General features: G+C 46.6%; 1 protein-coding gene across 2 annotated transcripts in view; it reads left to right on the top strand.

Moving 5' to 3' along the window:
• LOC135226424 (telomerase reverse transcriptase-like) overlaps positions 1-12797 on the top strand; it is a 28190-nt gene extending 15393 nt beyond the window's left edge. For both annotated transcript variants that reach the window (XM_064265963.1, XM_064265964.1), the window contains exon 3: positions 10380-12797. In XM_064265963.1, coding sequence (XP_064122033.1) covers positions 10380-12562 — 2183 coding nt within the window. In that variant the 3' untranslated portion in view covers positions 12563-12797. The remainder of the gene's footprint in view (positions 1-10379) is intronic.
• Positions 12798-14353: the final 1556 nt, after the last annotated feature.

The following is a 14353-nucleotide window of genomic DNA, read 5'->3' on the forward strand; positions in this document are numbered from 1 at the left end:
TGTCGTCGTCGTCTTCATCGTCTTCTTCGTCGTCTGCTGCCTCTCCTTCCCCTTCGACTTCTAAGGCCAAACAGCCGAAGAAGAAGAAGGCTGCCTCCTCCCCCCCTAAGAAGACTCCTTCGGATCTTCTAAGGGCCCGGCTCGCTCAGCGAGCTGGGGAGCTCTTCTGCTGTCCTCCTGTTTCTTCGGGAACGGGGCCCGTCGCTTCTTCTCAAAGAAGAAGTCGACGGGGACCAGAGGTGCACCAGCCTCGGCTGGTGCGTCCTCACCTGGTGCTAGCGGTTCTGCCGCTAAACCAGGTTCCGTCTCGGCCGCTTCTCGTTCGCGAGAAAGCACCGAGTGGACGCTCTTCCAAAGAGGGACCTGTCCAGCCAAAGTTTTGACGCCCGAGCTCGCTCGCCGTCAAGACAGCGGCGCGAGCAGAAGACTGGCAGAGTCGTGCACACGAACTCTCGCCAGGCCAGTGGACGCTCTCGCAGCGATCAACTGGCTGCTCGGGCTGACGTGACGTGTCGCTTGACCGGCCACAGGGTTGAGGCGAGGAAGGAGTCCCCACGGGCCGCCGGTACCAGCCACGGGCTGGTACCAGCGGTTGTTTTGACGCGAACGACAGGAGAGGACGGGGGGTGGGGGGGGGGGACGGTCCTTTCTCGACGCGAAAGAGAGCCTAGCAGGTCACCCGTCCGCCGTCCCGATGGGACGGGCCCCCCCCGGAGACGTGACCAGCGGCAGCTCGCCTGACGCTAGAGATCGGTCTCGACGTTCTCAGCGAGCCAATGCCCCGCAGGCGAGCGCAAGGCTAGGCCTGCTGCTCGACCGTCAACCGCGCGGGTTGACGATCAGGCAGCAGCCCTCCACCCCGCACGCTGGTCCTGCCAGCGGCGAGAGGTGGGGGAGCGTCAGGTCTGCCTCTCCTGTACCTTCAACCTCCCCCTCGGGCTATACCGGGAGGAGCGAGGGTACCACCAAGGAGCGATCACGAGAGTGCGCCCGCCGTGGACGTTGACCCCAGCTATGACGCCGTGCGGCTCAGGCACGGTCTTAGGATTCCGACCAGAACGTACGCCGCAAGAAGTAGTTTTGGAGGCGACCGTCAGGGTCTGTCGCGTTCTCCTTCTGAAGGAGGGAGTATCGAGGGGGATATGCTCTTGCTGGAGGGACTGGACGGTTCCTACTCCACAAGACGCTGTAAACGCCTGAGATACAGAGGAACTTCGCAGAGGTCATTAAGCTGATTGCGTCTGCATAATGACCTTGCGGAAGGATCGCCGCTACCACCAGCAGAGCCCACGTCCCGGCTCGAATCATTTTGGGGTCCCCAAGAGGGAGCCCCCCAAAATGATGGATGGGGGTTGCCACGATCGGAGCTTGCGACTACGGTCCCTGGATCAGGTTGGAGAATCTCGTCTCCGGACGGGTTAGGAACTCGCTAAAATCCGGACGGTCCTCTAAGCTGCTTCCTCCTCCTCTAACAGCTGGCAGAGGCGATTTTACGTGCCATCGGAAGACCCGATACTGCCGAAACAGGTTAACCCGGAGTTAGCGAGGCTGACTCCAGGTGTGTCCCCTGCAGCAGCTCCTGTCGGAGAACTTATGGTTCTCCAGCAGCAGGTAGGCACTTGGCCCTGGAATCTACCGCTATGGCAGCATTCCAGGCAGTTTCCTGGTTGGATTTGTGGCCCTCACAATATCCAAAGTAGCGGCCGGCTCTGGGAGTTCTGCTCTCGAAGACGACGCTTCTTTCAGGAGGCTGTGCCAGTCTGGAGGAAGAGCAATCTACTTACCTCGCCCATCAGACTGCTAACCTGTGGGCCAACTTAGTTCTTCGACGTAGGGACGCAGTCCTTACCCGAGTGACCAAGGGGGCCGGGCGTGAGGCGGCACTCGGGCTACGAAATGGACCTCTTAGGAGTTCCCCAGCTCTCTTTCCTGGAGAGATGGTGGACGCTGCGGTGGAACGGCGGCGCACTGGACGAGAGTGACCCGCTTAGTCCAACCAGGCAGTCCTCGAAGGTTTCTGGGCAACCTCGAGTAACTGCGGCCAAACCAAAGAGCTTGGCTAGCGCTTCCACGGCTGGCGAAGACGGTTGCACCGTCCAAAACCCCGTGTGAAGACTCCAGCTGTTTCAACTTCTGCAGAGGAGGCCGCAACCAGCCCTCCTCCCAGCCCTCCTTTCCCCGAGGAGGTGCTGGAAAGAAGTCGAAACGAGGAGGGAAACGCTAGGGTACGGCGTTCCCCCTCACCTGCTGCGGAAGTGGGGGGGTGCCTAGCGAGCCATGGGTTGCGACTTGGCAGCGCTACGGCGCCGAGAACCTGGATAGTAGAGTCCTTCGGAGGGATATCTACTACCCTTCGAGTCTCGGCCCCCCCTCATCTCCAAACCGGTCCATCTACAGACCTATGTCCGGGTATCAACAAAGGACAACGCTCTTCGACAGGAGATCAAGACCATGCTGGCGAAAACGAGCTGTAGAGAAATCGTGGAGGACCAGTCACCGGGCTTTTACAGCCGCCTCTTCCTAGTGGAGAAGGCATCGGGGGCTGGCGTCCGGTGATAGACCTCTCTCCCCTGAACCGCTTCGTTCGCACGACGCGGTTCACGATGGAGTCGGCACGCTCGTGCTCGACTCGATCAGGGGGGGAACGATTTCATGCTTTCAGTGGACCTGAAGGACGCGTATTTTCAAATACCCATCCATCAGTCCTCCCCAGAAAGTACCCCTCCGCTTCATCTTCGACGGGACAGGTGTACCAATTCAGGGCACTTTGTTTCGGTCTCTCAACCGCCCCACAGGTGTTCACGCGAGTGTTCACTCTGGTGTCGGCTTGGGCCCATTCGAACGGGATAACGTCTTCTGAGGTATCTCGACGATTGGCTAGTCCTGGCGAGCTCCCGCTCGCCCCCCCCCCCTCCGCTCGCAGTTGCTACAGGACAGAGATCGGCTCCTCAAGTTTTTGTTGCGATCTGGGGATCGTGATAAACTACGAGAAGTCCGACCTCGAACCCAAGCAGAAGATGAAGTATCTGGGTATGCTGATAGACACGGTAGCAGGGCAAGTCTTTCCCGCAGACTTGCGTATCAGCAAATTCAGGGAGGCAGCCGGCCGGTTCCTGTCTCGGCTGAACAGGCAGCACAGCAATGGCAAGTCGTGATCGGCCATCTGTCGTCACTCGAGAAGTTAGTTCCCTCACGGGCGTCTTCACCTGCGGTCTCTCCAGTGGAGATAAGGAGAGTTGGTCTCAGGCCAAGGATCCTCCTTACTTTTCCCGTGGCTATCACGGACAAGGTGAGGCAGGACCTAGCCTGGTGGCTCGACGACAAGAACCTCTTAAGAGGAGTGCCCATACGCACTCCCCCCCCGGAGATGCCTCTGTTCTCAGACGCATCGACCGAGGGATGGGCGCACACCTGGAGGAGTTGCTGGCTGCAGGTGTGTGGGACCATCACGAGAAGCACCTTCACATCAATGTCCTGGAACTCAAGGCGGCGTTCAACGCTCTCCAAGAGTTTCAGGACCGCTTGGTGGGACACTCTGTAGGTGTTGTATGTGCGACAACAACACAGTAGTGGCATATGTCAACAAGCAGGGGGGGCTAGTGTCTCTTCCGCTCCATCAGTTGACGTGCAGGATGCACGAGTGGGCCACGGCCTCACTCGATAGAGCTGTCAGCACGCTACATTCCAGGCAAGAGGAATGTAGTAGCAGACAAGCTCAGCCGTCGGGATCAGGTGATAGGGACCGAATGGTCTCTACACCAAGACGTGGCGGAAAGGCTCTTCAACCTGGGGTGGGGGCGACCGGTCGTAGACCTGTTCGCCACACGCACACAGAAACTTCAGGTTTTCTTTTCAGCTGTGCCCCGGACCCATGGGCAGCTGCAGAGGACGCTCTCCAACACCCCTGGGACAACCTCTTCGCGTACGCCTTTCCTCCCTTCTGTCTGATTCGGAAAGTGATCATCGAGCGCTGGTCACTCCCAATCTCAGAATGATCCTGGTGGCTCCCAAACGGCCACAAGCCGTTTGGTATCCGGACCTGCTGGCTCTTCTTGCGGATGCACCGAGAGAGCTACCACCCACTTGGCACAACCTTCTAGCCCAGCCACACGTAGAACGGTACCACCAAGCAGTCCAGTCCTTCAACTTCACGGCTGGCTGTTATCCACCATCTCTTGCGAACGAGAGGCTTTTCTTCGTAGCGCAGCAACAGAGATGGCTGGACACGTCAGACAGTCCTCTGCAGCTGTGTACCAGGGGAAGTGGGCGTCTTATGTGGTTGGTGTCGTAGACAGGGTCTGTCTCCTCTCAGGGAGGCCCCACCTCTCAGCAGGTAGCGGATTGAATTTCCTCGTGTTTCTTCGCCGAGAGAAGCTCCTCTCAGTACCCACAGTTAAGGGATATAGAGCCGCCCTGGCTCTCGTCCTAAACTGAGGGGACTGGACATCTCGAATTCGTTCGAGATATCGTTGCTAATGAGGAGCTTCGAAAGGTCTTGCCCACCCAGGGAACTCAGGCCCCCTGCGTGGGATGTGACTCTCGTACTTAGGAGTTTGACTCGAAGACCCTTCGAGCCACTCCGAGAGTCGTCAGACATGGATCTGACCCTCAAGACCCTCTTCTTGCTGGCCCTGGCATCGGCGAAGAGAGTAGGGGAACTACATGGCCTTTCTTATGATGTTAAACATACCAGAGGCTGGGGATCTGTGACGCTCGATTTCGTCCCGAACTTCGTAGCTAAGACTCAGAATCCGTCGATCCCTGACGACAGGTTCGAGTCTTTCACGATCCCCTCCCTCCTGGACTTCACCGATAACGATGCGGATGATGATGCTGCTTTGTCCTGTGAGGGCGCGACGGCGCTATCTGAAGAGAACTCGACATCTCAGGCCCTGAGTGTCGACGCCTCTTCGTTAGCACTGGGGTTACCAAGAAAGAAGTCTCCAAGAACACGCTTTCTTTCTGCTGCGTGAGGTGATCAGGAGAGCGTACGAAGCTGATGGTAGCGACGACATCCGTACGCTCCGACCGAGAGCCCACGAAGTCAGAGGTATCGGACCCTCCTTAGCGTTCCGTAAGAACTTCTCCGTGGCGCAGGTCCATGAAGGCGGGAGGTCAGGTGTCTGGGCCAACCAGACCACCTTCACGTCCTTCTACCTTCGGGATATTGCCCACAAGTCCTTGGATACTTTTTCCTTGGGACCTGTGGTGGCTGCTCAACACGTTGTGTAAGCTTACCCAGCACCCGAGCAGGCAGAACAGCATCGATTCCTGGTATGGGACTGGGAGAATGAAAATATGCGTGAATGAGAGAGTGACTGGCTTCTCTTCACCATCTTTTTCTACCTCTACCTGTGGGCAGAGGGATACGGTCGTTACCTTGCTGGAAGGGAGTCAGATGCAGGTAAGCTATTCAACAGAGCTCCATCCTACCTCTTTAACTAGAGATAGGAGTGTATATCCACACTTTCTCCAACAAGGGGGAGAAAGTGGATGCCGACATGAGACAAACCCATTACTTTACATTTGCTCATGTAAAAGAAAAAGTTCTTACAATGCTGGTACAAAGAGATACGCTTGCCTCTCGCTTAGTACTCGGCCCAGAGGTCTGACCATTGATCCTGCGGTGCACACCCCGATCAATCGGACAGAGGCTTGGATCCCTCCCTCGCTCTTACGACCAGGGAGGCATTCCAGGGATGGACGAACACCAGTCTGTTCATCAAAAAAAAAGACTCAGATTCCTCCCACCAAGAAGTGAGTCTTCCTATTGTTAAAGGACCGAGGGTTTGTATTACGTATCGGAACAAATGACAATTTGTCGAAAATTGCATTTTTCCTAACTATACAAACCCTGGAGTCCTTTACATATGTCCCTCCTCATGCCACCCCTCACTCTGCGTATTTTGCATGGGCCAAAAGCAAAAGTGATTTGTTTACCTCCCAGTCGCGCGGCGCGCGACGATCGGACAAGCAGTTAAACTACCGTTCTCCCCTTGTTCGAAGCTTACGACCGTTCCAGCTGCCGCTAGCTACTTCCTATTGTTAAAGGACCTCAGGTTTGTATCGTAGAAAAATAGTTAGGAAAAATGCAATTTCGACAAATTGTCATTTTGGCCTTAGAGAGGTTGGAATTCACCAGAAGTCACGTTCTTCTCACCACATGTTTCGTAAGGCTTTTCCGTCCAAGAGTATCTGGATATTTCTATCAGAATCTATTATAAATAGACCTGAAAAACTTCTCCACTCTGAATCTGTCCGCGTGAAGACTGACCAAAGTGGACATGAATGAGAGGATTTTCAAGGTAATGACAATAGTCATGGCTTATAAGACATAGAATTGCTGCAGATCGTGCTAGATGGAATGAGGAACTTTCCTCTTCCGATACCTCTGTGAACCACATAGCGAGGTTCTTTCTTCACTTTCAGAGGAAAGAATCACCTAGGATATATCTGCTATCAAAGAACGCAGTAAAAGGCTATACTCTGTCTCTACAAGGGGAATTAGAGATAACAGAGGATTAAGATCTTCGGGATCTTATATGATACCGCAATACGACAAGAGTAGGATATCATGTACTTCGAATGGGATCTTTTTTGTGGCCACAGATTCCGTGTTCCGACAAAATGGAACTGCTCCTCATCAAACTTCCTTTGAGAAAGTTTATGAAGGAATTCTTTGTTTCTCGTAGCCCTAAACGACCAAGAAGACAAGTGAATTTTTTGTGCATTGGAATCTCGCATCAGATTCAATGGAGACTCGGCAATGGGTTCTTGCCAGCATAGTATGTCTGGCAAAGAACTAAAACCCTCTGTTCCTTACGCAACGCTTTCAGATAGAAGTTTCGTTGCCCAGGCAGGGTACTTACATTTTCATCTACAGAAGAGAAATGGTTTTTAAAAAAACGTTTTGCCTACAGAGTCTTCGGGGTGTGATGAGGGCTCTCGAAAATGCTTCCCAGAAGGTATTCAGAAGGATACAAATAAGAGCTAGAAATCAGGGTTCCGCCCAATTTCAGCTCGGAGTCTCCTTCGACTTCCAGACTCCTTCCCTTCCTTCGGGCAAGGATAGGGAAGATTCTGCAACGAGGAACCTCATCAACATGTTAAGAAAGAGATTCTTCGTTTTTTTTTTAGCAAAGGAAGTATTCACGAAGGGATCCTCCTTGTTGGAGGAAGACTCTTCTCTCTCGTATTGTTAGATATCCTGTCGTCTACTGGATGTAGCTGACTACAATACCTCCCCTTGCCAGGGGCCCAAAAGCTTTTTTAAAGGGGAAGAATTTCTTCCACCCTTCTCCAGTCTCCTGATAAACTATGTGGTTGTTCAGGACTCTCGGACAATGTAGCGCCAACCAGGCGCCAAATGCCAATACAGGCGAAAAAACGCCAGAGGCGGACAGTTCCAAGGAACTCTGTCATGGTCGGATACTGAGAAGGAGCGGGCGGGCCTCCAACCTGGCACAAATGCGCCAGAGCAAACAAATCGGACAGATATAAGAGTGTCCGATGTGGGGACATCGCCAGACAGCCTAGAGACTCTTCCAAGCTCGAAGCTCCAGCAGTGTGGAGGAGCCAAGCCAGGCGCGAGGCGCCAGTCAGGCTCTAGAGCCAGCCAGGCTCTAGAAGCCAGCCAGGCGCCATCCAGGTGCCAGGCTCCTTCAAGGCTAGGCTCCAGTCAGGATTGAGGATCCATCCAGGCGCAAGGCTCCTTCCAGTAAAGAGAAACCTAAAGCTCTGTCATGTAAGAGGGCTAGTCCCCATTGATATGATACAGGTAAGGCTCTGCCATGTAAGTGGGTCAGCCCCCATTGGCACGATCCGAGAAGGCTCTGTCGTGTAAGCGGGCTAGCCCCCATTGACATGATCCAGAAGGGTTTGTCAGTCATAGGTCCCTACCTCGCTGAAACTCTTGAGGCATGCAGACTCATAGACAGTAATCATGAAGTCTTCTGCCAGGCTCCAGGCGCAAGGCGCCAGCCGAGACGCAAGGCTCCAGCCAGGCGCGAGGCGCTAGCCAGGAGGGAGGAGGCCAATAGGCGCCAGCCAGGCGCGAGGCTCCAGCCAGGCTCTAGGCGCCATTCAGGCGCAAGGCTCCAGCCAGGCGCGAGGCGCTAGACAGGCGCTAGGCACCTACCAGGCACGAAGCGCTAGCCAGGCTCCAGGCTTCACCCAGAAGAGATCTATATCAAAGAATGCCCTGGCCTTCTTTGAGACAATGTGATCTCCTAAGCACTTGACAAGTGCATTGATGATTCCTTCAAACAGCTGAGAATTAAAAGCGCATGAAGTGCGAGCTTTTCCGAATTCTTGTTCTTTCCATAACAATATGTCATAAGGACATAATAGCTGTCACATATGGGAGATGCAACTCTGTGTTGACTTCCCATATCCGAAGGATGTCAAGATAACCTACGAGAGATCCTTCTCTCTTGGTTGATACGTGTCTGCGAATACATTGCTGGGATAGGGAGCCGATACTGATCCTTAACTAGTGAGTTAAATTTTATTTAACGTCGTGTTTTTTCTTTGGGTTGTTTGAAAGGAGTTTGGGGATAACTCTTTTCAACTTAAGCACTAACCCTCGTGTTAGGATCAGGTGATCGGGATCGTGTTGTGCTCCTTAATTATGCCACTAGGCATAGGCGTATTGTCATGTAAGAGGCTCTGTTGAGTAAATGGATAAGACCCCATCGACAGACCCACAAGAACTCTTAGCCATAGTATCCTCGCTGAGGCTCTTGAGGCGAAGCAGATTCCTAGGCATTAGCCATGGAATCTTCCGCCTGAACAAGTAGGAACCAAGGTTTTTATTTATTTATTACCTACAAACGTATGTTGTTTACCTGTCTATTCAGTAAATAGTTGTCTCTTACCCACCACCAAGGGTGTCAATCAGCTATGTATATATCTGCCGGGGAAGTTGCATGTACAAAAATGATATTGTTAGAATACAATAAAGTTTTGTACATACTTACCCGGCAGATATATACGATGAATGGCCCACCCAGCCTCCCCTCAGGAAACAGGTGGAAGAGAAAATCTGGTTCTAGAACGGGAATGGTTCCTATTCCTGCCACCCAGCGGCAGGGGGGTAGATCACCTGACCTACCTGCAGCGTGTGCCGCAAAATTCGAATTTCTGTCGGACGTCAGAGACATAAGCTAAGTATATATCTTTTTGCCGGGTAAGTATGTACAAAACTTTATTGTATTCTAACAATATCATTTTCCTTCTTAACTATCTTTTGCCAGAGCATGCAGGGCACTCTCTCTCTCTCTCTCTCTCTCTCTCTCTCTATCTCCACCCCAAATATATTTCACCAGACACCATGACCTCTTCCTTTTGTATGTTTTCATCCATTGGGCTCAGTTTACTCCTTTTTTAATCTGTCCTCATGGAGCCTTCATGGTTTTATTCTTCATTATTTCTCCCTGTCCGCTTGTTTTATCCTTCACTATCATTATTTCTCTCTCTCCACTTTTTTTTCTCCTTCCTTCACTATCAACTAAGCTGGAATTCTGTGATGATCACTTTATGTTTTAGTTTTACCCTTTGTTGTTACCAATTTGCCTCTGGGCATATGTACTACATTTTTGTTTGAAGACTTTTAATTATTGATCTCTGCCAGAGTTCCAATATTGCTTCTACTTCCTTTATTTCTGTAAAGCCATATCTTCTCATCAGTTTCTCAAACAACTGACAGCCCAAAGTTCCAGCTTGCTAAATTCCCCCAAATCTAATTTCTTCATTCCTGGTCTTAAGACCTTGTCTTTTAGGATATGACTCGGAACACATTCATTTATTTTTTTGGCATAATTTTATTTTTTACTCTCCTTTCACATTCTTTTCACTTTTATCATCTGTACTGATTCATCTTTTATCAATATCCCAACTCTGTTCTATCTCATTTTGCTTCACTTTTACAAGATGTGTAAATTTATTTTATTACTGTTTATTTTAACAACTGATTTTTTATGTTGTACTTAAACCTCCCATACACAACATACATGAACTGGCTGAAGATTCATTAATTCAGAGTTTATAGTTATTATTATTAATTTTTGTTACCCAGAAAGGAATCCCAAATGTCGGCCTTTTCTTTTATATACCTGAAGTCAGTTTTCAATTGTGAGACTGGAGTCTTCACCTAGTATCATTAGAAGGAGCTTCAGTGTTTAACTTCTTGAGAATAGACCACTCTCACTAATTACTTTAGGTATACATAATTATCAAAGTTAGGTATCAAGTAGTTTTTGGCATTTTGAATTGTTTGGCTTTCTTTGCCAACTTCAGATAACGAACATACATACAATATTAAATGCAGTTTGGTGTTAGGAAACATCAAAAGTGCTTTCAAAATATTAAATCCTTTACAGATAATGATGGACTGCAGAAGATCTTTTCAGAAATAAACAGCATAAAAGTTGGTATCGATATGCCTGAAATTGACCTGCAGAAAACACCCCTCGTGAGCATCTTTGAAAAAATGAGGAAAAATTTGAAGACTATACATTTCCCATCATTGTTAGTCAACTGCATGGCTACAACAAAAAATAAGAAATATAAAGAAAAAATAAAAGTAGAGGGAAAGGAGATAAGGTCACTTGTGATGCAAGATCCAGAGGAGGATGATATGATAAACATTGAGTTGGATGGGAGATCTTTGCAGCTTTATAAAAACCAACTGGAATGGTGTTATATATATAGGTTCATAGTAAGGGTACTGCATTTTTTGTTACCAATGGAAATTTGGGGGCATTCTAAGAATTTTAAAGTCATTAGGCAGAAAATAAAGTATATATTAAGAAGTGGTTGCAGAGATGTTATATATTTGGGTAACATACTTCAGAATTTAAAAATATCTAGTTTCAAATGGGCAGCACCATTTGAGAGTTATTTCATGAAAACACACATTATAAGTAAGGTAATAGTTTGGGTCATTGAGAAACTAGCTTTTACCCTCATAAGGAAGTATTTTCACGTTACTGAAGGAAAAACAACACGATACCAAATGATTTTCTACCATATAAGTTCTTGGAGAAGTATACATGAAAGTGGTATTTCTACTCTGGTAAACAAAGGCTCACTAAAATTGCTAAATAGAGCAGCTGCAGTGAAAATAGCTGAATGCCAGTCAAAGTTTGGAAATTACAGCTGTCCCTCCAAGATACGATTCATACCAAAGCTTAATGGAGTGAGGCCGATTGTCAAATCCCAGAATGTAGGTGCCTCAAAGGTTCTGTTGCTAAAGCAGCGTTTGCTTTTGGTAGAATTTTCTAGCTTTTTTGAAGTTGGTGTTTCAATTAAATCCACTAAGTGTTTTACCAAAGCTTGGGAAGACTATGTTAAGGTAGTCAGGAGTTTGAAAGAAAACGTTTATATCGTTAAAGTTGATATTACAGATGCATATGGTAGTGTTTTACACAGTAAATTGCAGGAAATCATTGGAAATTGTAGGCGTACATTTCCAAAGAAGATTTATTTTGATCAGTATGTAGAATATCATGGTCCATTTACTAAGACAAACAAGAAAGTATATGTGAGACTAGATGAAAATCACCAACCTACATCCCCGTTAGTAAGAAACTCTCACAAATTGGTTAAATGTGGAGATACTATTGAAATAGACACTGAGAAGGTAGGTGATTCCCTTGAGATACTTATCCGTGGACAAGTTGTAAGATTAGGAGTGAAACGGTATTCTTTAAAGAAAGGATTACCTCAGGGAGGGTATTTGTCTGCCTTTCTTTGTGACTTATATTATTCTAATTTGTGTCATGATTACCTGGAAAGCTTTGTTAATAAAACAAGTTATTTGTTACGCTCAGTAGATGATATCTTGTATGTGACTACCTCATTTGAAAAGGCAGAAAGTTTCTTGGGCCTCATGAATAATGGAATGAATGATTTTAATGTCTCAATTAATTCAAGTAAAACAAAGCATAATCTAATTGGCCCAACTAGAATTTATTTTGATGGTGCCATGATTTGCACTAAAACTTTGCAAGTGTTAGTTGATGTCACAGCAGTTGTGACAAGTTATCCACGATTTACAATTAAAGTTAATAGGTATAAAAACCCAGGGAAACTGTTTGCAGATCGTGTCCGTCAGGTTACATTTGCAAGACTAAAAGGCATGGTAATTAATCCTGTTTATACAAATATTTCTGGACTTATTTCCAATGTATGGAGGACAAGTTTGATGACGGGGGCTAGGATTTCAGCCTTAATGGATGCCTTATTAAAACCAAGAAAGTTGCCAAACATTAAGTTTATATGCAAAACTGTGGTGAGTGTAAGCAAGAAAATTTGGAGTAAAATCAGGGGAACTTGGAGAGAAACGAAGGAAATTAAGGAAATAAGGAGTGAGTTATTAAGGGTTGTTTTCATTGGGGGAATTTTAAGCATATGGAGGCTCCCCAACTTTCCAGCACATCCAAAGATTTATTCCGTACTTTATCGACACATGGTTCACTTACTGAAGGTACTTCCAGAAGAATACCACTGCCGGCTACCATTGTTTTGTAGGAATGCCTTGAGGATGCTTAGAACTGAGTAGAAATGTTCTTTATAAAGAGAATACTGAAATTTTATATATGGAGAAAATTGGACAAGCCGTGCCTTTTTTAACTTGCTAACTTATACCAGAGTTTCATGTGTTTTATAGCAGTATTTTTTTGGCGGCCATTTGCTATGAGTAATATAAATTTCTACTGTATTTCTCTTACCTTTAAATTATAATCATTGTTAATAAGTTTATTTTTTAACATTTACATTAAACAATTTATTTTATTTTATTTTGTTTCACTCTCCTTTGTATGATATTTTATTTAATATATCTAAATGTTAAGAGATTTTTGCCATTTGAATGAGCTCTGTTGTATTTGGGTTACTCAAAATAAGGTCAATCAAATTACAGCATACATACTGAGGTGATTAAAAGCATTTTTTCATTTGGCCCAGTTGTGTGTTGGCATCTTGTGAGACACTTTTACTCCTGAAAAACAATTGAAAGGAGATTGTCTGTGTGTTGGTTGGGAACAGGATTCATGCACATCTTTGGCCCTCATTCCAGCAAGATTATAGTCTCACTTGCTCCTGTCTCCTAGCTATCAGCAAGTTTTGTTTACAACCTAGATACTTATAGCCTTAAATATTCAGTTTACATGATCGTAGTTCTCATGATTTCAAAGATCAGCACTTTTTTTAAGTGTTTTATCATTTATGTAATTTATTTAAGTTATTTTTTTATTGTTTGGTGTGTTTTGTCAATGAGTTAGCTTTCCTGGGAAGTTTGCTTCGACACTGCATTTTCTTTGTTGGGTGATAGTTACCTTTGTTAATGTAGTGAGGATTTTAATTACACTAGCTAGAGTGGTTAGATTAGAATACACATAACCCAACAGTTAACTGCCTCATCCTACCTTCAGAATACATTATATCTTGTAAGTGTACCTTGTAAATCAGTACAGTTTGGCTGATATGGAAAAGAGAAACATTAAGTGAAAATCTAGTGAAATTTTGATGACATGCATGCAAAGTAAATGGTATGGGTATTTCTGTTGACCTACACAACAAAGCTTCATCACTGCCACTTCCAAAGTGAAGAGCTGGAATTTGCAACTATGCACATTTACATGTCTTGAGGTGAAGGGCTGTCAGGATTCCCATCTTCTCCATCTTGGAATTTATTTGATATATTTTGTTATTCTCGTTTATGCTATTCTCATCTATACTTTTACTGTATTTTCTTATTTTTTCAAGTTTAAACTACCCAAAAGATAAATGCAATTGTGTGCATAGGATACATGAATGCTCACTCTTTTGCTGGCACAGAAGTTCATACAGCTTCTTTTGGTTTGTGTTGTTACGTTTAAGATTTTAAAATTTTATTTTTTGCTATTGTTTATATTTTTACTATGTTTTATCATTTTGATTTTTACAACTCCAAAGATAAATGCAATTGTGTGCTTAGGGTACATAGGAACACTCAAGCTCATTTACTGGTGCCGAACAACTTCCACTGGCTTGTTTTGGATTGTGTTGTTATGCGTAGGATTTTTTTTATTTGTAGTATTTCACAATATGTACAGGCAGTCCCGGTTAACAGCTGGGGGTTCCTTTCCCAGCCGAGCAACGATAACCAAAGATCATTGTTAACCGAAACATCACAATAATTATGGTAATAAATGGTGTTTACAATCCTGTAAGTACCAATAAACTGCTTACCAACGCCAATAAACTGCTTACTGGCACCAAAAATCGCTTAATGCCGCTGAAAATCTGGTTAATGTTGCTAGCCAAGCCCTGTAATACTGAAATGTCGTTTACCGATGCTGCCCGTAAGTGG

This window comes from Macrobrachium nipponense, chromosome 14 (genome assembly GCF_015104395.2).
Source record: "Macrobrachium nipponense isolate FS-2020 chromosome 14, ASM1510439v2, whole genome shotgun sequence".
Lineage (NCBI taxonomy): Eukaryota > Metazoa > Arthropoda > Malacostraca > Decapoda > Palaemonidae > Macrobrachium > Macrobrachium nipponense.